This window comes from Diadema antillarum, unplaced genomic scaffold (genome assembly GCF_040938485.1).
Source record: "Diadema antillarum isolate AM-2024a unplaced genomic scaffold, OU_Dant_1.0 seq00000419_RagTag, whole genome shotgun sequence".
Classification (NCBI taxonomy): domain Eukaryota; kingdom Metazoa; phylum Echinodermata; class Echinoidea; order Diadematoida; family Diadematidae; genus Diadema; species Diadema antillarum.
Genome location: NW_027271404.1, coordinates 32167 through 57964, shown reverse-complemented (window position 1 = coordinate 57964; position 25798 = coordinate 32167). Strand labels below are relative to the sequence as shown.

The window sequence follows — 25798 nt, the reverse complement described above, 5'->3', positions numbered from 1 at the left end:
TGGATAAAAGTCACACCTCCAATTCTAAATATGGAGGGCTTTTTAAACATGGCGGGATTCTGGACTGTTTCAGTCAGGATTCCTATGTTCCATGACACAATAGTATAATCAAATCACAGTCTACATACATATCCCATATGACATGGATCATTAAAAGCCAAGTATCATATTCAAGAAGCTCAAAACCCAGAGAAACATCTCCTCAGAGTCAAACAGACCAGCAAAACGATTGCAATTTTTTTTCTGGAAAATTGGCGAGCATCGCACCACAGCAAGCAATGTGCTACACACTAACCACAATTACTTTGATACAGATATAGCACATGTGCAGAAAAAAGAGCTAGACCTAAGATAAGCTTTTAAATACATTTTTGCATTCATCTTTCCCGAGGCTTTAAATAGATGTTTGCCTTTACACAAAATCTACAAAAATAGTTTCAGACATACTCTCAAAAGGTTGGCTTCACAGTCATCCAAGAGATCAGGAAAACAAAAAATCACACAAGAGTCCATCGCAACTTGATGACATTAAAACAAAAGTATACATCATCTTAAATTGCTGACAGCAAATTGTGGTACACGGAGCAGACTTTACAAGTCTCTCTGACAAATCCACCACATTATCTTCGGGTGTGACTGGAAAATGAGCCAGCATTTGCGTGACAAAATTTTGACATCCACCTCCTATTCTGTGTGGCACTTAGAAACTTCACAGCTTTTGAATTTTCATCTTTTCTTCTTTTCTTTTTTAATACAAAAAGCTAAGCATATCTTTAAGGTGCTTTTATACGAAAATGTTTGCTAGACCATGCAAATGAGACAAAGTGACAATGACGAGACTGTGGTGATATATTCACTACGGGCGGTCTGGAAATCAGATGATTTGCTCACGGAGTATGGCTGTGGTTTAGCAATGTCCAACGCAATAAGGTGTGAGGGTATCTTGCCTTGAGTGATTGCTGCAGTGTTTGCACCAGGTCTGGAGAGGTGTGACCTTACAATCCAGGCATGGGGTACTGGCGGGCGAAGCTCTCCACACGCGATTTCAGATCAGCAATCTTGCTGGCTGTGTCTGCATCATTGGCCAGGTGCTCCCTAAAATCCTTCTGCTTCTTGCCTGGAAATGTGAGGGGAAAAAAATAATTATAATAAAATAGGAAGGAAAAAACAAATAAAACCTAATTATATTTTTCAAAACAGAGCAATAATAAATAAACAAATAAATGAATAAATTAAGAGCAAATGAAATGTTAAAGACAAAATGAACTGCTGCTTTCATGATGAATTTTGATATCTTAATATCTCGGATCATACCTAATTTGCATATTTTCTAATTGGAAAATTTCATTCATACTTTCAGTTTCACCTCATTCTAACTGCTTGGCGTGTTGAACAAAAAAAGAGTGCTCTTCTCGTAAGGTAACTACAACTTCTTGCAAGGTAACTACAACTTCTCGCTGGACACATAGGTTCAGTGACACTCCTATGACAGAAACTTCCTGTCTTGGTCGAGAGGACCGCACCAATACATCATCCATCTCGGTTTAATGATACAGTGGACAAATTATGACTCATCAATTTTGCAAAGACATTCTGACTTTGTTGTTCTGGATTTAAAGTAGGAATGCCAACCTTGTAAAAAGCATTGTTGCATTCTGAAGGCTGTGAAAAGTGTATTTTCAGTGAAAAAAAAACAAACAGTATTTTTACATTCCTGCAGGAGACATACATTTCTGTGAAACCTGAAGCATTTTGTGCGAAACAAAAATGCAAAACAAAATGCTGTAAAAAAAAATAACAGTTTTCATCTCTGCAAAAGTAAGCCATTAGGTCTGTCTTCATCAGACTGAAGTTTCAAAACAATGCATTATTTTGCAGTTAAGAAATTAGCGCAATGTCAAAATAACCCGCTATTTGTGCAAAGAAGACGCAAATAGAACACTATTTGATTGGGAAAATTTTCCCCAAATTCTCGGTTTAGCTTAGCTTGTGAAATAGCGCGCGAATTCAAAAATTAGCACGCTATTATGGTTGCATCTCCATCAGCCTGAAATTTTCTTGCTGAGCCCACACTGAGCCCACAGAGCTCTATAGAGTTCTTCTCCTAAAACCGCAAAAAAAAAAAAAAAAAAAGTTCTGCTAGTTTGAACTTTGGTCTGATAGAGACATGCCTATTGAGAGATTTCTTTCCATTGGGAGACATACACTTTTATACAGCCATCTCCTTCAGAAGAGCTGTCTGATTAATATAATTTTCTGTCAAATCAAAAGGCACTTTGGGCAAAGGTAATCACTGACAGACATGATCAGTTCGTAATTTTGACTGTTGCAATGGTGGCAGCTGACTTTCCATTCAAAAGGAAATACCCAGCGTCAAATGTCACCAAAATAGAGACTTTTCTTTTGCTATTACTCACCGACTTTGCTGACAATGTCCTGTGAGAGATCGACTGCCTCAGCGATGAAATCAGCAACCTTCACAAATTCTTCTTCCTTGAAATTCCTCGTCGTCAGAGCAGGGGTACCTGATACCAAAGCAACAAACGATGAAAACAATCTTCATTCAGGTGGATCGAAAGTCACAGAAAAGTAGTCATCAGTTGACAACATAGTCAGACTGAATATATCAATGTATCAAGTCCATGGGTATTCATCCTTTTCAAAACTGCATTGTAGTGTGACATCATGTATTCACACAACTCTAAATTTTATGTCATGACGTTGATTGACAAAAGCACTGAGCACATTCTGCAGCTCTGTACATCTGTTCATTTATTCCTTTTTTTGTTTTGTTTTTTGCTTTTTACGTGAAGGAGTGTTCATCATTTAAAAACTGAAACATGTCAAAGCCGCAGGTTACTTTAGCCTGCTAAAGACCATTAAAGAAAAACTCACCAAGTCGCATGCCGCCAGGCGTGAAGGCATTTTTGTCGCCCGGACACGTGTTCTTGTTGACTGTGACAGAGATCTTCTCCAGAATCAGTTCCACCTTGGTTCCGTCGAGGCCCATGGGTCGAAGGTCGACAAGAAGAAGGTGATTGTCAGTGCCACCTGGGAAATGAACAGAGAAAGATTATCAAAATGAGAATGAATAATAAGACCTTGCAAACATTATGTGGAATAGAATTACATGACTTGAGACATGCTCCTGTATACAGGGGTCAAGCTCCACCCACTACCATGGTGGCTACTGCTAGCCAAGGGGCAACCCCACCTCTGATGCCACAGGTAAAGTGCCCATGATGTTTGAAGTTTCCCTTTTACATAACTATGGCAGTTCCTAGAAGAAGCTGAAAAGACTATAACACCACAAACACATCTGCTGCACCAAAACATGAGAAGATTCCATTTCTACGTATGCAAAGTGATGCTCTGGAGGCATCACTACTGATAAACAAAGATACTGTATACACAGAATATTTCGAGAGGTTTTTATTTTCGCGAGTCAGCTGCTATTCGTGAAATTAAAAACACAAGAAAATATTGACTCTAATGCCCATATGAATGCGACTACGGGTATACATTTCTCCATTCAGTACAGGACTCCATGATCGCAAATTGAACCACTCGCGAAATTGTTGGGAAATCCCGATTCGCGAAACTTTAGACTCGCAAAATATATGGCGTATACGGTACTGTTCCTCAGACATTTATCTCAAAGTGTTCACAGCTACATGTATATGAGATAAGCATTATGCAGAATATTACAGATGTATGAATAGATTGCTGCAACTAAAACTGACCAAAATTGACCTTATATGCTACCAGCTAGTGACCACACAAGTTATCCCTTTTAGAACTTGAATGATAAAATCTAAAAACATATCACCAAAGCTGATGCTTCCTGGGCATGGAGCAGCCAGGCTTTTACTTCAAAATGTAAAGGATGCACCTGAGTTTCTGTTCAATGTGTAGGGCTGCTTACAATTACACATCAGAGGCAAGGATATTCTAGAGAGCAACTAGGGGGAATTGTGTCTTACACATATTGACATTTCCACATGTAAAAACACAAATTCCTCAATGTGGGTGATAATTTATTACTGTATACGCCAAATATTTCGCGAGGTTTTTATTTTCGCGAGTCAGGTGATATTCAAGAAATTAAAGACGCGCGAAAAATATTGACTCCGATTCCAATGTGAATGTGACGTACGCATGTACTCTTCTCCATCAAGTACAGGAGTTCACGATTGTGAATTTAACCACTCGCGAAATTGTCGGGAATTCCCGATTCGCGAAAATTTAGACTCACGAAATATATGGCGTATACAGTACTTTGTCAAAACGTGAATTTAAAGTGGCATGAAAAAGAGAGAGAGTAAGCAGAGGAATGTGATGAGGTTGGGGTGGGCATAAGGAATGGGGAGATGGAATCCAAACCTGTAAGCAGAGTGAATCCTTTCTCCACCAGCCTGGCACCAAGAGCCTGTGCGTTCTTGATGACTTGCACCTGGTAATCCCGGAACATCTGGGACTTGGCCTGACATAGCATCATCCACACACAAAATGGATTACTCTTCCACTGCCTCCTTCAAATTCATGGATATCCCTAGTACTGACAGTGAGCTGACAAAGAATTTTTCTGTTTTGTTTCAGTCTTATGTTGACTTGCTTCTTTCAACCCTGCTTCATTAACTAGGAATGAATTTTACTTGCATACATTGTCACTGTACCCAAGATTTAGTGTTCGCATTTAATAGCAGTAATGGATGAAAAAATAAATGATGTATGTTAACTAGGCATAATTTACCATTTCCAGTTGAAACAAAAACCCAGCATTAGTGCTTTAAAATAGTTCTAAAATATGAGTTAGGGATAGAAACAACCACTGTAAAACTTTGAATCAAATAAACAAAATGTGAACAACAGTTATAATAAAACTGCTTCCAGACTAAACCGTCTACAGTTATGGTTTATTGAGAAAAATACTGATATCTCCTTATATTTAAGGCTTCATTGCAAAAATTTTATATGGTACAGTAGAATGTTTTGTGGTACAGCAAACCTACGCATATGCATCAAATGTGATATGTTGAACATTTTTTAAATCACTTCTCCGAAAGGTAAACAGGACTTTTCATATCCGAATCAATGTTTTTATAACCACACTTACTTTGCTATGTCAACCAGGGCCAACTGTTAATTCTTGAACTGACATTTAGACCATGAATAAGGTGCTGCCAAAACCCAAAGCTTGGCACTCAACCCAGAACTGACATTATTACAATCATACACATGTTGGCACATCAACTATGACGAATGTAAAATTTTTGATCTGATGCTGTCATACAACCAGAGATACAATTGCAATGAAACAAATATTTAACTCTTTTATTACCAGAACTTATGGTTTTACAGTCACAAATTTTTGTCTCTGCATGTGAAGTCAAGTGCAGGTCTCCCAACATTCCCACATCCAAATCAGGGAGATCCCACATCCAAATCAGGGAGATTCCACATAGCAATATAAAGGGAGATATCTGTGTGCTACACACATTTCAATGGGCAAAAATAATTCCCAGATCAGGGAGACTTTAATCTTCTCTTATTCAGACATGAACAGATTTTTAGATTTTCAGGGAGACTCCTGCAGAATCAGGGAGACTTGGCAGCTCTGCAAGTGCTGCATTCAGAATCTAACATCACTCCATCAGTGGCTACAGTTACAAAGACTTTGTGACTATGTCACTACCACCAATGCTGCCCTTGGCTCACCTGCTTGAGTGCTACGGCCACTCCAGCAATCTGCATGTTGTGAGGACCCCCCTGGAGCCCTGGGAAGAGGGCCTCATCAATCCTACTCTTGTAGTTGTACATGATGTCCTTGCCTGTCTTTTCATTTGTCCCCTTCTTGCCAACGCGGTAGAAGATCAGTCCAGCCCTGCCAAAGGTTTGTTTCATTTATTCAATTTCCTCTTCTTTTTTGTTCTTGTTGATTCAACAACAAAATTACAGGATTATAGCAAAACATACAGTATTTCACATTCCTAGTGAATATATTTTTAGTCTACATGTCGAGTACAATCATGTCTCCCGCATTTTTTCTAAACCATTGATTAAAAACAAACAAACAAACAAACAAACAAACAAACAAACAAACACATCCGCCGTATCTACGGGATATCCCATGGTTCGCGCAAACGCTGCGAATGCCAATCTACAGGATTAATCCATAGCAGAAATGGCTTGGACGATGATGTCATTTATATAGCTTATTATAGCCTGTGAACTCTGACCTGATATCCCACAGTCCTTTGCATCACTTCCTGTTACTGATATTTTCATTTGGATTTGTACTCACTTCAGAGGTTTACAGAAGGCTGCTGACAGAATGGGTCTACATCTATGTGAGATCGAATACTACTGTACGCAAACATATAGGCCTATTTCACTGTGGTCCGCAGAGCACAGATCTTTGAGTTATTATTACCTCCGCCAAGGGAGGAGGTTATGTTTTCGTTACCGTTGGTTTGTTCGTTAGTTAGTTCGTTCGTTAGTTAGTTTGTCCGTGTGCAAAATAACTCAAAAAGTAGTTAACGGATTGGGATGAAACTTGCAGGAAAGGTTGAGAATGACACAAGTACCAAACGATTAACTTTTGGTAGTGATCCAAGAATTTTGGGGGAATTTATGAAGGATTTTTGACATTTTGGCAGGTAGGGTCAATGAACTTGGGAGTTCAGGCTGCGCGTATGTGAGGTTTGCCTGCGTGCATTTGAGGTTTGCCTGCGCGCACTAAAGCGCGTGCTCTAGTTTCTGCTGGGGTGAGGCCGCCGTGCAGCTGAGTGTTTATGACGTAACAAAGGCTTCTATATAGGGAAATCTGGCAACTTTCAGCACCAAATGCAGTACGTATGGGTGGAAATCACTAATATGTCTACGGAAGAACAAGATCAGTGGTGAAAATTATTTGCATGCTTGGCGGAGGTCTGCGCTCTCAGAGTGCTTTTCTAGTTCTATATGTCTTCATATTTGTAGGCATTATACCCTATGGGTTATTTACCATCGGAAAGCTTACACTATGAAGATTTCAATATTGATACTGTATGAACTGAAATTTTCGCGGTGGTTTTATTTTCACGAATTTTGCGAATCGCCTTTGAACTGCGAAAATTACAACACGTGAAAATAACAATGCGTGAATAACTACATACAGTTAGACGCTCGAAACCGCAAAATGAACAACACGTGAAAATGTCCGCCAAGAAGCAATTCGCAAAAATATCTGCACACGAAAATTTCAGCTTGTACAGTAGTTGTTTTTCTGCATAAAGGCTATGGATATTTTTCATTTGTGGTTTCTTTTGAATAAGTGATGTTATTATTCATAAATATGTAAATCATACAAAAATACTAAAACCATATGACGTCACATAATTCATGACATGGCGCTGATTTACATCTTATATGAAAAGCCATTACTTTCTCTTTCAAATGATACATATTTCTCAATAGTTTTGTTTTCATAAGTGTCGGTGACATCACCTTGAATTTGAGATGGCACAGTTCAGTGAACGTTCGGGAAATAGCCTCCGGCAGCAACAGCCTTTAAACTACATTACACAACCAGCAGATATGGGTAAAGATTGCTGATGTTCAGATGTGGTAGCCTCCAAGATAAACATTAAGATTGATAAACTTTTTTGTCAGATTGTACTATTTATTGTCAAATTTAATGAAAGTCTGGAATTGATATCAACGATAAAAAAAAAAACAATGATCCCAGGAATTACTTTGTATGATTTCTTGAAATTTTTCAATTGAATCATAACACAACTCAAATCACTCTATCTCAGCCATAAGTTGAAAGTATTCAAATTCAGCCTGAGTTGGGCCTTTAAAGGATATAACTTAATGAATCAAAATGTAAGCTCCATACATCACAGTTCATTATTGTCCAAAGTGCGACTGATATGCTAATCAAACACTTCCTGGAGTTCAGCTTCCTTAAAATTCTGATAAGCAGACATGCAGCCTGATAGATGAGATATAAAACTATCCAGGGTTTTTACACTTCCTACATCACCACACAGCAAGGAGTAATTATCCATTTTCATGGGCAGACCTGCCTTATAAATCTCAATAACGACTGCAGCACCTCTCTTCATTATTATCTTGGAATATAATAGGCAAAAGGATAGTGACTGCAAGATTTTTCTACAATATTTCCTTGGAATTTCTTGTGCATGCAAGAATCAATCAAAGGCAAACTCACAAGTGGCACGTTTAATCTCTTAACCCTAAAAAGATTAGGGAGGGCATCATGGTCATAAACTACATGCATGCCAAATTTTTTCAACAATCGACATTCCATGGCTGAGATCTTAATAGCCCAGGCCGTTTAGGGTTAATACACTGAATGCATTTTCGTATCGGGCTGAGCACTGGTATTCGGACCCAGGATTGAACATGGCTGATGGGAATGACAGACATGGAGTATTTCAGAGTAAAAGAGAGAGAAATCTAACAAACAGAAAAAAAAATTATCAAGGAATATTGATGCTGTCTCATCTGCCAGAAAGTAAATGCTTCTAAACTAGAAACACTCAGAGAGCATAAATTGCTGTCATATTATGGTCACTAATGCCACACAACTGTGAAGGCATTCTTTCAAAATAATTCTGAATCTGCATCATGATAACCAGTGAAGGGTAATTACCTGTTCCTTTAATACCACAATGACCTCATTTTATCAAAATATCATCAAAATCCCTTCATAACTTTTCAAGTAATATTGCAAACAGACAAAAAACAACAAGAAAAAAAAAGAACAAAGACAACCTCTTTGGAACTGATTGACAAATTGCCCTACATAGACGTAAAATTTACGTCCATGCAGGGCGATTTGTCAATCAGTTGCAATGAAAACACCTCGACGGAAGAATTTCATGTATTTGAAAGATAACCTCTATGGTGGAGGCAAAAATGTAAACGGGAGAGCACATTACCTTGCACCTCTCAGAGTCTTGTGGGTTGTTGTGGTGACAACGTCAGCGTAGTCAAAGGGAGATGGCGTGACCTTTGCTGCCACAAGGCCGCTAATGTGCGCCATGTCTGCCAACAAGACTGCACCAACATCATCACAGATCTAGAATGGGGGGGGGGGGACAAGAAGTCATCAACTCTATGCAATGAATTCCTTACAACCATGGGTAATTGTGGGTGATTATACCAACAGACAGTAATATTACTGCATTAGGGTTTATTCTGCACCTTTTACAGGAAAGCTCAAGTTGGCACATTCTTTTGTACACATGCTTGTACACAATTTTCATATACTTTGGCACATACAATTCAAAGACAACTCTTGTTGTCTCCACCCTATTATATTACATTCAACTTCTTTGAAAGAAATGTGCAACATCAACACTTAATCAATCGAAGATATTGGGCTAACGAGTTCTGAGCAAACTTTTCCTCTGGTACTGAAACCACAAGTTTTGTCAAATGCTTAAGTGAACACGCAGGACAATAATCAAAGGAGTAACAGTGAAGACTTCATGCAGGGCCTCATGTCATTAAAAGTTGTCACGGTAACAATTTTTAGCTGCAATGGAAAAGTGTCATGGTAATGATAAAAGAATCCTGCTTCCTGATTGGCTGTTGCTATGGGAAGTTGCTATTCTAGCAAGAGTTTCAATCCTAACATCTTTTATGAAATGTGAGCCTGGTTATGGCTGCCTCTGCCCACTTGCGTCCACTTACAGATCGGTATCTGTCATACTCCAACATCCTTGGGTAGGCGGAGTATCCAGCGATGATCATCTGAGGGCGGAACAGACGGGCAGTCTCAGCCAGTTTGTCATAGTCTATCAGGCCAGTCTCTTCCTGTGAAAAAGACATGGATTCAATATCGATTACAACAACTCAACCTCCTCAAAGACAAAAAAGATAACAAGCTGCATGTGGAGGCCACTTGGGATATCAAATTTTAAATTTAGGTTTTTGAGTGATTTAATACTGCATACAAGTATGCAAAGTCAAAGTTGTTACATACACTGTAATGAGGGATCTTGAATTAGCATAGGCTCCTTGTAGAATACCTGTAAACTAATGGCTAATTCAGTAGACATACGATACAGCATGATATTTACTCATGGGTTGCTTGGAAAGATTTGAATTACATCACTGCTAAAGATGACCATTTCATGAGGCAACTCCAGCATACAAAGACATTCACAAGAAGTAATTTCCCTTCTAAAACAGGCAAATCTTTCATTGAGCAAGCAACATCATCTCTACAGCAGTTCATGACCAGCACCTTGCTGTGAATATATCCAGATCTACCTCTGAATGCTGGAGGAATTTTTCATACTGCATCAAGATGGTAATGCACCATGATTTCTTTGTTTCATCTTGTTTTGTTTCATCTAGAATCTTCAATATGTGATAGAGCAGATGAGTCTTCATTCTATGCTACAAGAACATGCATGCTAGCAAGCAGAGAATGTTGTGCGGCATGAGTTAGTCAACTCATCAACTCGTATAAGATGTTAAACTTTGCATTTTGTTTGAATAAGTCATTTTTCGTGACTATAATAGACAACTATAACATCATTTCTATTTTCTTAAGTGTTCACAATAAATATTTGTTAATCCACTTCATTACATGAAGCCAGATACGGAAGTAAATGACCAATCTTAAACTCTAAAGTATTAGCTAATTTGGTTGAAATTCAAAACTGGTTTACATGAAGATATTTTGACACTACATGCTAGAAAGATCTATTTCTGCTTATGACTCCAATAATATATTTTTGTGTGGGTGTGTGTGTGCATGTGTTGTGTGAAGGTACAGTCAAGTATTAAAGTAACACACTCCATAGGAATTGAGAGTTTCAAGATACACAACAGCTTGAAAAAGTGCAATAAAACAAAAGCACAACCACTTTTCAAAATGATAACTCACATTTAGCCTGTATGGCATGGACTCAAAATAAATCGATGTAGCCGAGATTCTTTTGGTTGGGGTCATGAAGCCATGGGTCAAACTGAAAATAAAAGAAGAAACATTGGAGTCCAATAAATGTAACATACATATGCATCTGCAGGAAGTTAAATAGAAATATGCAAGATTTGAAATGTTATACTGCCTCTCCCCCACCCTCTCTATGACTTTTCCCACCCCTCCATGACTCTTCCCCCACCCCTCCATGCCTCTTCCTCATCCTCTAAATGCCTCTTCCCCACCCTCTGATTCTTCCCCACCCTATGATTCTTCCTCACCCCTCCATGCCTTTTCCCCATCCTCTCTGACTCTTCCCACCCCTCCATGACTCTTCCCCACCCCTCTTGACTCTTCCCCACCCCTCAATGACTCTTCCCCACCCTCTCTGACTCTTCCCAACCCTCTCCATGTATCTTCCCACCCTCTCCATGACTCTTCCCAACCCTCTTTATGACAATTCCCCACCCTCTTTATGACTCTTCCCCACCCTCTCTATGACTTTTCCTACCCCTCCATGCCTCTTCCCCACCCTCTCTATGATTCTTCCTTACCCCTCCATGTCTTTTCGCCATCCTCTCTGACTCTTCCCCACCCCTCAATGACTCTTCCCCACCCTCTCCATGACTCTTCCCCACCCTCTCCATGCCTCTTTCCCAGCATCTCCATGACTCTTCCCCACCCTTTCCATGCCTCTTCCCCATTCTCTCTGACTCTTCCCCACCTTCTCCATGCCTCTTCCCCACCCTCTTCATGCCTCATCCCCACCCTCTCCATGTCTCTTCCCCACCCCCTCCATGACTCTTCCCACCCTCTCCATGACTCTTCCCCACCCCTACATGACTCTTCCCCACCCCTCCATGCCTCTACCGAACCCTTCACGACTCTTCCCCACCCTTCCATGACTCTTCCCCACCCTCTCCATGACTCTTCCCCACCCTCTCCATGACTCTTCCCCACCCTCTCCATGCCTCTTCCCCACCCTTTCCATGCCTCTTTTCTACCCTCTCCATGCCTCTTCCCCACCCTCAAAATGCCTCTCCCCACCCTCTATATACCTCTAACCCATCCTCTCCATTACTTTTCCCCATCCTCTCCCCCACCCTTCTGTCTCTTTCCCACCCCTCCATGCCTCTTCCCCACCCTCTCCATGCCTCTTCCCCACCCTCTCCATGCCTCTTCCCCACCCTCTCCATGACTCTCCCCCACCCTCACCATGCCTCTTCCCCCACCCACTATATGCCTCTAACCCATCCTCTCCATTACTTTTCCCCATCCTGTCCCCCACCCCGCTTTGTCTCTTTCCCAACCCTCCATGCCTCTTCCCCACCCTCTCCATGTCTCTGACCCACTCTTTCCATGCCGCTTCCCCCACCTTCTCCATGCCTCTATCCCACCCTCTTCATGCCTCTTCGCCACCCTCCCTTGACTCCTTCCCACCCTCTCTGCCCCCCCCCCTTTCCCATCTATTCATGGTAACTCACTGTCCACCATGTGGAAGATCAAGTCCCATCACTCTCTCATGTGGCTTCAACAGTCCAGTGTACACAGCAAAGTTCGCAGGAGATCCAGAATACGGCTGCACATTCACACCCCACTTTTCTGGGTCAAGGTCATATACATCTAGCGCCCTCTGCTGGCAGACTCTTTCGAGCTCATCGATCATATACGCGCCACCGTAATACCTGTATCACAAAGGAATAAGAGACAAAAGTTTCAAGGCTTGAATACACTGTGTAAATTCTTAAAGCACTAGTGCTAACAACTCTCCACCACTTTGCTTGTTTTTACAACAGCCTCAGGGGAAGACAGCAAACAGCGTGAATGCGAGCAAAATTCAAAACAAGATTTCATGCCTCAAGCAAACTGCAAGGGGAGAGGCATTCAAATACAGCTTCAGTGTGGTACATCAGTTGTTGTTATTTAACAGCAGGTCAGACAAACAAGTGCACATGCATCAATGATGGATATACACCACCTAAAACACATTAAAACTAAATCCACAGGGCATTGAAACAACCTCAAGATTTTGCCACTCTGCTTGATATCAAGACATGCATTCAGAATCCACAAACTGAAAGGCAACCATAATCCTCATTCCTATCCTACTCCACGTGTCGGATAGGCAGCATTTTTCCCCTTATTGTACAATGCTTTTCTTTCCTTTTCTTTGGATATCTCACCTATTTCAAAACCAATTCTGAACAAGTAAATTTTGAATTACTAGTAACTGTATGCTCTTTTACATTTCATAAGAGGTTTCTCATTATCTCACAAATAAGTTCAAAACCTGAAGCTCCATATCAACCAAAACTGTATCATCCCTTTAAACAGGCATACAGCAGGGGTATAATCAATACTGTACAAGTAAGCTGCGGGTTACAAGAGAGCACCAGTACAAAGACAAGTAGGAAAAATGATCGCTTATCACTTTGAAACTGGCAGGGCATGCTGGTCTACTGTTCAGGATAATGTTGGCACGTAATTACTAAAATGCATGTGGGCAAATTCCAAGATAAAGGGGAGCTGATATGACATTTAAGTGTGTTGACGTATCAATCAGTTCCATCATCACTGTTCATAAAAATGATTTATATGTTTTCTGCTTTTCTTATTGTACAGGATTTCTAGAACCCATATTCATGTTTCACTATCATAAACATTATCTCAAAAATTTTTATGTCCCTCTAATTTTAGTGAGTACATACTTTTTATGGTAATCTAATTTTATCTCATTTTAACAAGTACATACAGCTATGTTTACATTGACCCGATCAAGACTTCCAGATTTGTATTCCAGAGTTTTTAGTGTGTGATTTCACCTCACTGTTAAGTAACAGCAATTAAGTCTGTTGGCTGCTATGCTTTACTAATACTATATATATTTGTTTGCTTTGCTTTGTTTTTAGCAAAAAACAATTCAATTCAATTCAATTCAATAATGACAATCACAAAACAAAATCTACTGTGGAAATTAATGTTCCCCTCATTTTCCCACAGTCGGGTTTGAACTAGACAGGTGGGTGTTACAGGTAATGGTAATACTGTTAATAATACACGTAGCATGCCCTTTGAATTTTTTAATTCTCTTAAGTCTGTTTTGGGTTGGTTGGGTTCTTTAACCCGTTGAGGATGGGCTGACTTCCTGCCACATGCATTTCCCATACAAAATGTAGATACTTGCCAGAATATACTTGGACTCATCTTCAACAGGTTCAGGAAGCCAGGATCCTTGCAATACATAAAAGTGATGTCCTGCACTTTACAAGCTCAAATCTGTCCTGAATATTTTGTTGATTACTGCATTTGCTGTGTGAAACTCATTGGAATCTCAGATCTGTATGCAACACCAGGGCAGATCCAGGAATCCGTGTGTCAGTGTGTGTGTGTGTGGGGGGGGGGGGGGGAGGGGGGTGTCTTCCCCCCCAACAGTAGGGAGATTTTTTTGTTTTTATACATTATGTCTTTATGTTGGTCATCGTGCGATTAGGGGGCATGCCCAGTGCGCCCCCCCCCCCCCCCCCCATCTGCCACTGAACACCCATCTCTCTCTCTCTCTCTTTCGTGCTCACCTTCGACCTGGGTAGCCTTCTGAATATTTGTTTGTCAGGCATGATCCCGATGACTCCATCACTGCCCTGCTGGTGAAGTTCTGAAATTGGAAAGAACAATGTTATTTAAACTGTACAATGGCTGTTGCCCAGTGAGCTAGCCTTCAGTGCATGCAGTGCATGACAATGTCTATCGTTTCATAAGATTTTCTTTTGACAATTTACTGACTTTCATGTTGTCAACACGTAGTTTGAGCATTTGCATGAAATGATTTTCATCACAAATAATTTGCTCCTTTGGAAAAAAACCTTGGTGTATAAATCATAACGAAAAGTGTTTGCTCTGTTTTGCACACTGTTTTCTACAAGACCTTGAAACACAACATTTGCAATGTTAGTCTTGCTTGTTTTGCTTTGTTTTTATTTTTGTTTTTTGACAAAGAATGTGAAGCAATGCACCGACCTTGGAAGAAAATATTTCCAATAATGAAATGATAACAGGCTCACAACAGGTTGGGTGGGTCCCTTGGCAGAATTGGTGTTCAACTCAAGACTGATCCTTAATTTCATTCAATTCCATAAATCCACATTTTATAACACTGGATGGAGAGAAAAAGATATATCTCACATTTCTTCAAGGACAATATCTCCTTCCTATCTCTTTCTCGGTTCTGCTGACTAATCAGTGTAAAGTTACACACAGGTACAACCTGGTACCATGATTATTTTATAAGCTTGTCAGTCATTAACATCATAGAGCATGAGCCAAATATGGCTTTATTATTGTACTACTTATCTCTGAATGAGCCAAATATGGCTTTATTATTGCACTACTTATCTCTGAATTTGCCATATATTGACATGTCAGCAGAAAAATGGTTGAATCAGCCGTCACTTGTTTACATATTTGGATATGTGCATGCTGTGTACATAGGCTACCCAATGTACTTTGGATAAGAGAATTTTGTAGTTGTATACAACATACATTTTATCAGTTACTGAATGTATGACTTAATGAATTGTTTGATTAGCCAACTGAGGTTTTATCACCAATTGATATAAATTAATGCTCATATCTAAGTATGCTGTAAAAAAAATCATTTCAGTCTGCACCAAATGGCCACATTTTAAGATATAAAATGCAAAAGCTCCCTCCCTTTTTGCCAATATATTCCTGACTTCTGTATCTGTTACCGACTCCTCAAAATTTAATAAATTATGACTTACAGTGTATATTGTCTTGCTGAAGGATGAATGTCATCATTCATACTCTTGTTTTTAAGTCCTATCCTTTGGATTGAGATTGAAGTGCACATTCCACTTTCTTACTACATGTAGAGGCAGAGTTAAGCAGGATTGACTAGCTGTGGAAGTATCGTCAACTCTGGAATACTTGTAAATGGTCAGAAAAACTTTTTACTATGTACTCTAGGAAGGTGTAGCAAGTCTGCAACTTTTTTAAAATGCAGTTTTTAACTTACTGATTACGGAGAACTGGTAAGTGACCCACACAGGTTTTATCACCAATTTTAAACTCCCCCCCCCACCCCCGCTCCGCTCCCTCGCAATATCTCACTCTCACCTGTCAGTCAATGTTGGCAGCCCTGAAGGCTAGCAACACAGTACAGCTCAATGTTCCCCGCGCATACACAGTACGTTGCATAGAGATGCACTCACGTGCAATGAAGCAATGCAGGTATTATGTGTGAACAGCCATCCATGTACTAGGCGTAACAAAAAACATTTCCAACTTACATGATCCTTCATATTTCCAAATCTATCAAGTAACACTGACATTGATATGAGAAACAGCTCATTTAAAAATGAAAGTATAAACACATAGTTTAAGGGTTCAGATTTTGTTCTATTTTCAACCCTCTGTACAAAACTTTAACTTTGCACCAGGGTGAATTGGTGTGTTTAACAGGGCATTCAGACGCAAAAAATTGATACTAGAACGGTATAGCTATACCAAAACGGTATAGCTATACGATGAATTTATACATCTGAACGCTGACTAACGAAACCACGTATAACGAAACGACGTATAGCGAAACGACGGTCAGAGCATCGTTTCGAACTAGAACTCGGTAACGAATCAGCATTCCACCATGTCCATTGTGCGTCTGAACGTATGGTGACTATAGAACGGTATAACTGGGCGGGGCTTAATGGGAGCGAGCACGAAAGGTGACCTTGTACCTGTCACTCATGGCCATAACAACATGCGCAGTGAGAAAATGCCCATCTATGCGACGTTTTTCCAGAATGGTCGAAATTAGCGTCTGAACGGTCTATCGGCTATACGATGATTCTTTATACGTCGTTTCTTTATCGAGTTTTGGTATAAACTGGCTTGCGTCTGAATAGGGGGATAGGAGTGCGTGGTTTAACACCCAGATAATGGTCCTGAACAATGACCAGGGTTTGAATGCTATATCACATGAGAAATTCCACTATCACAGCTAGTCTTTATTCATCCTGAATTGTAGTGTATGCCTTTTTTCATGTGCATGTACTTTACCCTTTTACCATGAATTCAGACTAGCAGTGCCAAGGGCAATCCATCATAATAGAGCATTCATGTGCCTTGAAGCAAGAGACCAGGGTTCCGTAATATCAAAAGATATAATCAATCAACTATATAATCAATTATAACTCTTCATAAAACAGGGCCCAGAAGTGTAGTCAGCAGAGCTCTGAAAAGGTGGTATTTGTTGTATTCATGTCTATTGTTCAAGGTCATTGTACTGTAAGCACACAGTCATATACGCATCATTGGTTCCTGTGTTACGTTCAATTTGTACACAGGGTTCAAATTTAACCAAAATCTTCAACTCAACTTTAAAATTAATCATGGTTGTAATGAAACTGACTCATGCTTTTATGTTCAAATCACCTCCAACTACATGTACATGTAAATTGTACACTATTCAGCTATTACTCATATCAATGGCAGTGTTATGTGATATATATAATTTTCGGACTGTTATCAAGGATCAAAAGTGGGAAATGTTTTTGTGACACCTAGTATGTGCGACGAAAGTTGCTTAGTCGAATCATGGATGACAACTGGTCCTTCTTGTTTTATCTGGAGATCTTGACATCATTGTTATCGGCATTGATATTGTGGTTTCTGTCTCTACTCATTTCATCACTGCTGGTGACAACTAGCTCATGCTAGTTGCCACAGTGTGTATGTACCTTCACAGACAACCAGGGCATTCAGACACACAAAAAAATCTATACTAGAACAGTATAGCTATACCAAAACGGTATAGCTAGATACGATTAATTTATACGACTGAACGCTGACTAACTAAACGACGTATAGCGAAACGATGGTCAGAGAATCGAATCAGCATTTCGTGTGCGTCTGAACGTATGCCGACCATAGAACTTTATAACTGGGTGGGGCTTAATGGGAGCGCGCACAAAAGGTGACCCCACAGCTGTCACTCGTGACTAAATAACAGCATGCGCAGTGGGAAACTGCACATCTATACGATGTGTCCCAGAATGGTCAAAATTAGTGTCTGAACGGTCTGTCGGCTGTACGACGATTCTTTATACGTTGTTACGTTATCGAGTTTTGGTATAAAATGGCATGCGTCTGAATAGGGGGAACATTGTACATAAGGACGAAGCAAGAGTAAAGCGGTAACATAAACCACAATTTGGCCTTGTAGGCAGTACTGTACTGAGTTGTCTTGAAGTATCCTTATGAATATGGAGACATTTCTTTATATCACCGTGACGAATGCTAAGTTTTTTGACTGACATGATGGAATTCTTTTCAGATATGATCAGATTCTAGTTACCAGCACATGAAAAAGTCCTTTCAAAATGTCATCAGATTGTGAAATCTTTTCAGTCTCTTTCTGAAATACAGTACTCTCCGCATAATCGGGTAGGCTCTAGCAGAGCATTTCTTACCCGATTAAGCGGAGTACCCGATTAACAGCAGAACACGTCTCATTCACAATTGACATACACAATGTGTATGTACATGCATTGTGCACTGCACCAAACACCTACACTGTATGCATAATTACGCGTGCTTGCACAGCACATTATACATACCTTACACTTGCTCAGTCATGAGCAATAATTTACACTCTTTTTATGGACAAATGTCTTTAGACAACTTTGTCATTTGACTATAGACTCCTCGCTAACACGCAGGCGTTGAACACGTCTCTTTGCGTGCACTGGCCACGTAGAACGTTGAGTCACTTTTCGAGAAGTCACTGAAGAAAAGCAAAATTATGGAGCTGGTGCATGGCCTGATTTTCTTTGCAAACTTCTCATATTGTGAATGTTGTTGCGAAGCAAGGGAGGAGCGCAAGTGTGTTCAACTCCTGTCTGTCTAGCAGTTGTGAGTGCCAGCTATGTTCGTTTACGTGTGGAAAGACGGTACCGGTACTGGTACATGAGTTTTCATGTTTAATCACTCCCCAAATGATCGGTCTTCTTTGCAAATTAAGCAGGGAATGCGATTAGCAGTGGAAAATTTGACATTCATGATTTCTTAAAGTGTTATATCTGCGATAAAATATGGGTAGAAATTAGATTAGAAGAAATTGTTTACCCATTTATGCGGAGAGGCAACCCGATTATCAGGTAATTTTAATGTGCATTGGAATTGATTTTGACATTACTACCCAATTAAACGGAGTACCCGTTTAAGCGATACCCGATTACGCGGAGAGTACTGTACTATGAATTATAGTTTATTTGTTGAGTGTAGACCCATGGAACTCTTAATTGTTAGGTGCAGTGCATGTTCTCTGCTTTATCAGTGATCACAGCTATATTCTATTTTTTGTACACTGTATGAATTGCAAACTTAGATTTGAGACTGAATAATCATAGATTCAGAAGTCACGTATGCCAATATTGTTTCTTTGTCCGTCCTTTGAATCAATTATCACTTAGTACAATGTCCAGACTTTTTAAAAGGGAAATATGACTTTAATTCACATCTTTCTCACTCTCTATTACATGGGCCTACAATTTATTTTCATTAACGGAAACCATGAAAACAGTCAAAAGATAAGGAATGATTTCATAACATCATGGGTATTGAATCCAAGTGATGACGGGAAGAGATAAAGAGAGATGTACACTGTATACAGAGTGTAGTGTGCATATTTACCTGTGTGTGTGTGTGTGTGTGTGTATGTGTGTGTGTGTGTGTGTGTGTATGTGTGTATCTGTCCCGTTGTTTGGGTGTGTAGGTGCAAACAATGAGAGTTCGGTCTATAAATTGTAAAATGCTATAGATTTGCTGACTTGATTGAAAAACAGGTAGGTCCTACATCAAATCTTTCCCATATTTCTTAATTGTGCATCATTTTCTCTATCCTGCAATTGTTTTATCCGTCATAAAATGTGTATGTGGGCCTATATATATATATATACAGTATATGAATACATTCTTTTATTTGTTATTGCCATTAATTTGTGTGTTTTTTTGTTTTTTGTTTTTGTTCATTTGATGTCTTTTGCTTTGTCACTTGCAGGATACTTTCCAAGAGGTAGACTGTGCTATGTAAATAGCCAGTACCACTGCATCACAAAGAATGTGATGATGATGCCCACATAGAACAGTGTAACAATCAGGAACATGTCTTGTTATTCTGCTGAACTGGGAGGTACTAGTACATGAAGCTCCCTTCCATAGCTCTCTACTCTGACCCCTGTCCTACCCTACCCCCATACTGTACGTTTGGTAGTGACCAGCATTCATCCAATTGAATTCATGGAAAAATTCTCGGCCACGCTGCACACCTTGGAGCATGATGGAAAGTCCCATTGACATAATAAACTTAGAATTAATCTTGCAGACCCTTTGATGAGCTTTGTTGAAGGGGAGGGGGGGTTGGTGTCCAATTCCAATTACCATGGTTCCCACTTTGACTTGTGGGCCTCATAATAAATCTGCACACTGGAAGTGATTTGTACTCAGACTTTATTGAAACAATAGATCAGTACTCTAGTACTAATAAATGCTGGTCATACTCTGAATGGACAAATACTGTCTGAATGACTAGACTAGTGAGACCAAGCTGGTCAGCTGTTCGATTAGTCTTACAACAAGCCTTTTTAGTGCAAGACTGCATATCTCGCAGGGGTAGACAGTGCATAGTGTATCAATGAGCTCTTTGATAGCATGGACAAAAACATTCTGTTTATGGTCTGTGAGCTGATAGCAGCTGAAACTATGCATACAAAACTAGGAGCACACCATGAATGTTGTGATTCACCACATCTTTACCACATAAAGATTGGTGTTCCTACAACATGAATCCAAGCAAACACAAGTTTAAAACATCACATAAAAGATTATTCCTGAAGTGAAGTGCACTTTATCATGTAGGCCTACAATTCACTGACCTGGAATGTTCAAAAGTGTGCATACGATATAAATGAAAAAATGATATGGCAGGCAACAGAGAAAAATATACCGATTAAACTTAGAATATTTTGTCTTATATACTAACCATAGACAGGTGAATAAACATCTCATCACAAGAGACTAACTGAAGAATATCATGACTACCCTATTAGTACCTACATTGTATGCTAGCTCTTGGTTCTTTAGCAACATCACTGTTTACATTATTACCATCAATTGTATGTTCAATATATTTCTTTTTTGATAAATACTTTTTAGAATGTAATCATTTATCTATTATATAATATATATTGATGTTTCTTAGATTGTTTAGACAGTTATGTGTGCTATTTATTAATACTGATGTCAACACAAAAGTGAAGTGTTACATTACCATTGTGTATTCAAACTTTCTTAGACATTGTTGTTTTTATTGATACATTACCATTCACTGTGTATTCAGACTTTCTTAAACATTATGTTGTTTTTATAAATAAACTCTAACTCCCTGTATGGCGAAGAGAGCCCAGCTCCATGGGGTTGCGCGAGGGGCCTTTTGAGATTTGCTTCCATCCTTTTGTTAAACCTTTGAATTACCGACTTTTGCTCCCTGATTTCGGGAGCAAAAGTCAACCAATCAGCGTATGCAAACAAGCATGACAACACCAAGATTGAGGATGTGGGGAGCACGCCATTCCATTGGTCGACCAGAACTCATTAATATGAGTATTCAGTAGGGTTCATGTGTTATTAATATTAATGTGTGAAGAAGATCTCAAAAGGCCCTTGCGATGTTGTGCTTGGCTGGGCTCATTTCACTCACCCATTACAGCGAGAGAGGCTTGACAAAAGGCTACTGCACCGTCCACTTCACAGTATCAGAACAGCATTTCCACATGAATGCACCATGTGTGAAAACTGGGGTCATCTCAAGCTACACACTCTATGAATGTACAACTGACTTCACATTAAATCAATGGTGCTCACTGATAGAGCCCTCCAGTCTTGCTTATCGTTACCCCTTTACATTTGTATGTGTCCAAGCTTGGCTTGGACACATTACTCTACCATCTGGTGATCAATACTTTGTAGACTATATAAATATATAAATCATCGATCAAAGGTTGCTGTGTAAATGGTACCTGTGTGCTCATCTCATCTCACCTTGCCATAATAACCTATATAACATACTTGTATCTCAACTTACCAAGCTTTTTCACAAGTATAAATTAGAATTAATATATCATATCTGGACCTGCTAATAGTTTAACATTGCGTAGCATGCCAACTCAGGTGTAGCAGTCTAAACAGGAGGACTATGCTAAATTAGAAGATAAGACTTTTAAGAGGGATTACACTGTAGGTAATCTCTACTCATTGACAAGTAGTTCCCAGACAATCTATGCCAATGGCCTGGCTGAAGAAAACACTCCAGCCTGCATGCCAATTGGCTGTTTACAAAGCACAGTAAGGGTGAGTAAGAACCAATAAAGCTGGCAGCTGACAGATTTACTGTATCATCTGGTGATACTATGTAGACTGTACAAATTATTGATCAAAGGGTCCTGTGTAAATGGTACCTGTGTTGTGTGCTTATCAATATCTCACCTTTCCATACGATACCCCATCACAACACAACTACCCCCCCCCAAAAAAAAAAACACCCACAGCAACACACACACAAACAAACAAACAACATCATTACTGACAAACACATAGATACACATCCAACTAACATGCAAATACTTTTTTTTTTAAAGTCAGTTTTGAAATACCTCTGATGCAATCAGCTCCAAGCCACGGACTTGCCGATCTTTTTCCTGCTGAATGATGTTGTAAATTTCTGGATCCACATCCACCAGTGGGTCATTTCCTCCCCAATCTGATGCTGCTTGCGTTGCAGCTGCTTTGGGTGACTGCGAGGTGGCGGTGCTCAACTTGAGATTCATTGTTAAGACATGAGCAGAGAAACAAAGTCATGATCGAGAGAATTATGGAACTCTTTACAGCAAGGCAATTCCAAGCATTGCAAGCATCTTGTAGGCTCACTGATGTTTTCTGTTTAAAGCCATGCGCATCCAATCAGTCTGACAACACAACAGATTGATTGTTCCAAAATCTGTAATCTGTACAAGTACTACCAAGGTACAACTAGTGCATGTATAAATAATCAAAACTTTGGAAGCTTGATCTTGGATTGTTCCCAAAGTAGTCTCTTTGAACTTTGCCTGAATGTACAATTTCTCTACTATATAGGAAAAAAAAAATGTGGCTGGGTATAAAAGGCCAACCTAATCTACACCTGTGTTTTACTGGTGTTTTACTTACCATGCTTACCATGTCCATAGTAAGTAAATTACAGTGTAGGCCTATACGGCACCTAGACAAGAGGTAGAATTAAAATTAACATATTTTGTATAGTGTGTATGTGGACTTCAGATTACACATTGTTTGTAGTCTAGAAGACTAGGATTGTAGGAAGGAAATACATCGTAATTCGTATTGACATCAGAGAGTGCCGACTGCTGCTGTTGCTTCATTATTTTTTCCTTAATTCTCTCTCCAATATGGCACAGAACTGGATTTTTAGACGTGAAGTTTGCAGTCTACATATTGGTACAAATTTAAACCATGGAGGTAGACCTCCATATGGTTAAACAGTGCAATTTAGCTAGCAACCCAACCAGCCTACTACTTTCTTTGTATTTAGTAACCCCGACACCGGCCGGAGCGCTTCGGGTATGATGGGCACGGATCGGGCTGGTCGGAGCTACTCGTACTCCACACCGTGTACACCATAACAGCCTACTTACTACGGACTACAGATTGAGGTCATCGATATGTGAAAACGATTTTAAGAAGTGTAACCATACCTGTCTAAGAGCGGAACGAATGAATTGTCTTGACAACATTTTGTTGAACTATTGACAGGTGACGTAATGGAGATTTAGAACGAAGATCTGTTCTTTTGTGCCTTTATCGTCCGTGGGGATGATCGGGAATGAACAGCTGACGTTGACGTTTCACCAGCGGGATCCGGATGGCTCGTTCGTCGGTTGTGCGTGTCACACATGTGCACACGTACATACACAGTCGACTCTACAAGTCGTAGGTGGATCAGCCTCTGCGTGAAAAACCGTTGCACAAGTCGAAGCTCAGCCGCACTTGATTTTGCACGCGAGTCTCGGCGCCGCACGCGCATGCAGCACACCGCCGGCGCCAGGCCCAAACTGAACCCCTTTTCTGACGCAACGATAGGCTTTTCACAAAGGCTCGGTATACTCAGCACAGCTGTCGTTGCATGCCAAGTTATGCGTTCCGATTCAAACCATAGCCTTATAAAAATACATCAGTGCTCACACATTTTCCTACTGAAAAGCACAAGTGTCGCGACAGCTGGCGTACGGGGAGACGTCTGTGATGATAAGGCAGGGCTACAGAGCTGTAAAACAAGGCGTAACTTACTAACTACTCAATTCTGAGTGATAGGAGCCTATCAAGCCATTAAAACCAAAATAACAACAACAATATTCAGTTTCTAGGCTGTTACTAACTGAAAAAATGGAGGGGAAGCTAAAAAGCAGATCTTGTAGCCAATCCCCTTAAAACCATAATTTAATAGTAAGGTACAAAAAATTTTACCGTGTTCGGGCAGAGAAACGCATAGGCCCTAGTAGGCCTATATAGAAGTGACAACACATCGTGACGACAAAACTAAAACCGGCTTTGGCCCTTCACAGGGTCCCCTTATAGACTATTTGGGACTGGGAAAGGAAGTTGCAGATGAAAAGTAACAAATCCTCGCACAAAACTCCCGAATTCGTAGGGAGGAGAGGAATATGCGCTCTGGATGACATCAACTGAGTTGGACGGATTGCATAAATCAAATAATAATAATCAACAGCTTGGGGGTATTGGATTTAGAGCGGAACAGGCATCGACACATCCAGAAGAGTTTCTGAATTTTTCTTTATTTGACTCCGTTTTGTTTTTGTTTTTGTTTTTGTTTTTGTTTTTGTTTTTTGTTTGTTTGTTGTTGTTATTTTTTTTTGGGAGGGGTTACTTCTCTTTACATCCGTATGTGATACCTGACACATTACAACTAAGAATTTGCCAACAACATGATCAAAGCAAATGAAATAAAATATACCATATCAATTAATTAATTCATTCAGTTATTAAGTTTTCCACACGACTTACTTTTGTAATATTCATCTACAGATCGATAGAATCAAATATGCGAAAATCGAGTGTATACCGCAGACTTAACGTAACAATATACATGTATTTCATAAATACAGAATGAGTCTAAATCGCGGTCTAAAGTATATTTCAATCGGAAAATTAAGGTGATGCGCGGGGATTTCAGAAAAGCAGATGCTTCAATTATAGGACCTCGGAAAAGAAGTCAAACACATAACTCACTCTTACCAGGGAGGTGGAAGAGGGAGGTGGAAGAGAGCCTTCCCCCTCCCTGCTCTTCACACTTCCTTTTTTTCATTCTTTTATATTCGCATTTCGTTCAATGCCACAAAATTCGCATTCACAAAAACAAAACAAAACATTTTACAAAGACAAAATGCATTATAGGGCCTACACAAACATTGTACAGAATTACTATATGTAAATCTTTCATTATGACTCATTTCACCAAGAACGAAATCCGGTTTTTGTTTCTTTCTTTTTTAACACACATAGCTACTAGTATTCTCGCGAAGTGACCTCAAACGAGGACACGATACTGCGAGTATACTGTAGTTTGCTCAAGGCAATGGGCACATTACCAGATTACGCACATACACACACCGCACGGTCACGCATACGCGGTGCATCTGGCCAAGCATGCACACACACACACACACACAAACACACACATACATACACACACACACACACACA

General features: G+C 39.8%; 1 protein-coding gene across 1 annotated transcript; it reads right to left on the bottom strand.

Annotated features, from left to right (window-relative positions):
- Positions 1 to 873: 873 nt before the first annotated feature.
- On the bottom strand, positions 874 to 23948 carry LOC139732397 (serine hydroxymethyltransferase, mitochondrial-like). Its single transcript, XM_071643262.1, has 12 exons — positions 23773 to 23948; positions 22675 to 22836; positions 14521 to 14600; positions 12433 to 12633; positions 10913 to 10994; positions 9709 to 9831; positions 8952 to 9091; positions 5719 to 5884; positions 4384 to 4483; positions 2896 to 3051; positions 2418 to 2525; positions 874 to 1117 (listed from the first exon to the last, which is right to left on the bottom strand). The coding sequence occupies exons 1-12, from the start codon at positions 23809 to 23811 to the stop codon at positions 996 to 998; spliced, it is 1479 nt and encodes a 492-aa protein (XP_071499363.1). The 5' UTR covers positions 23812 to 23948; the 3' UTR covers positions 874 to 995.
- Positions 23949 to 25798: the final 1850 nt, after the last annotated feature.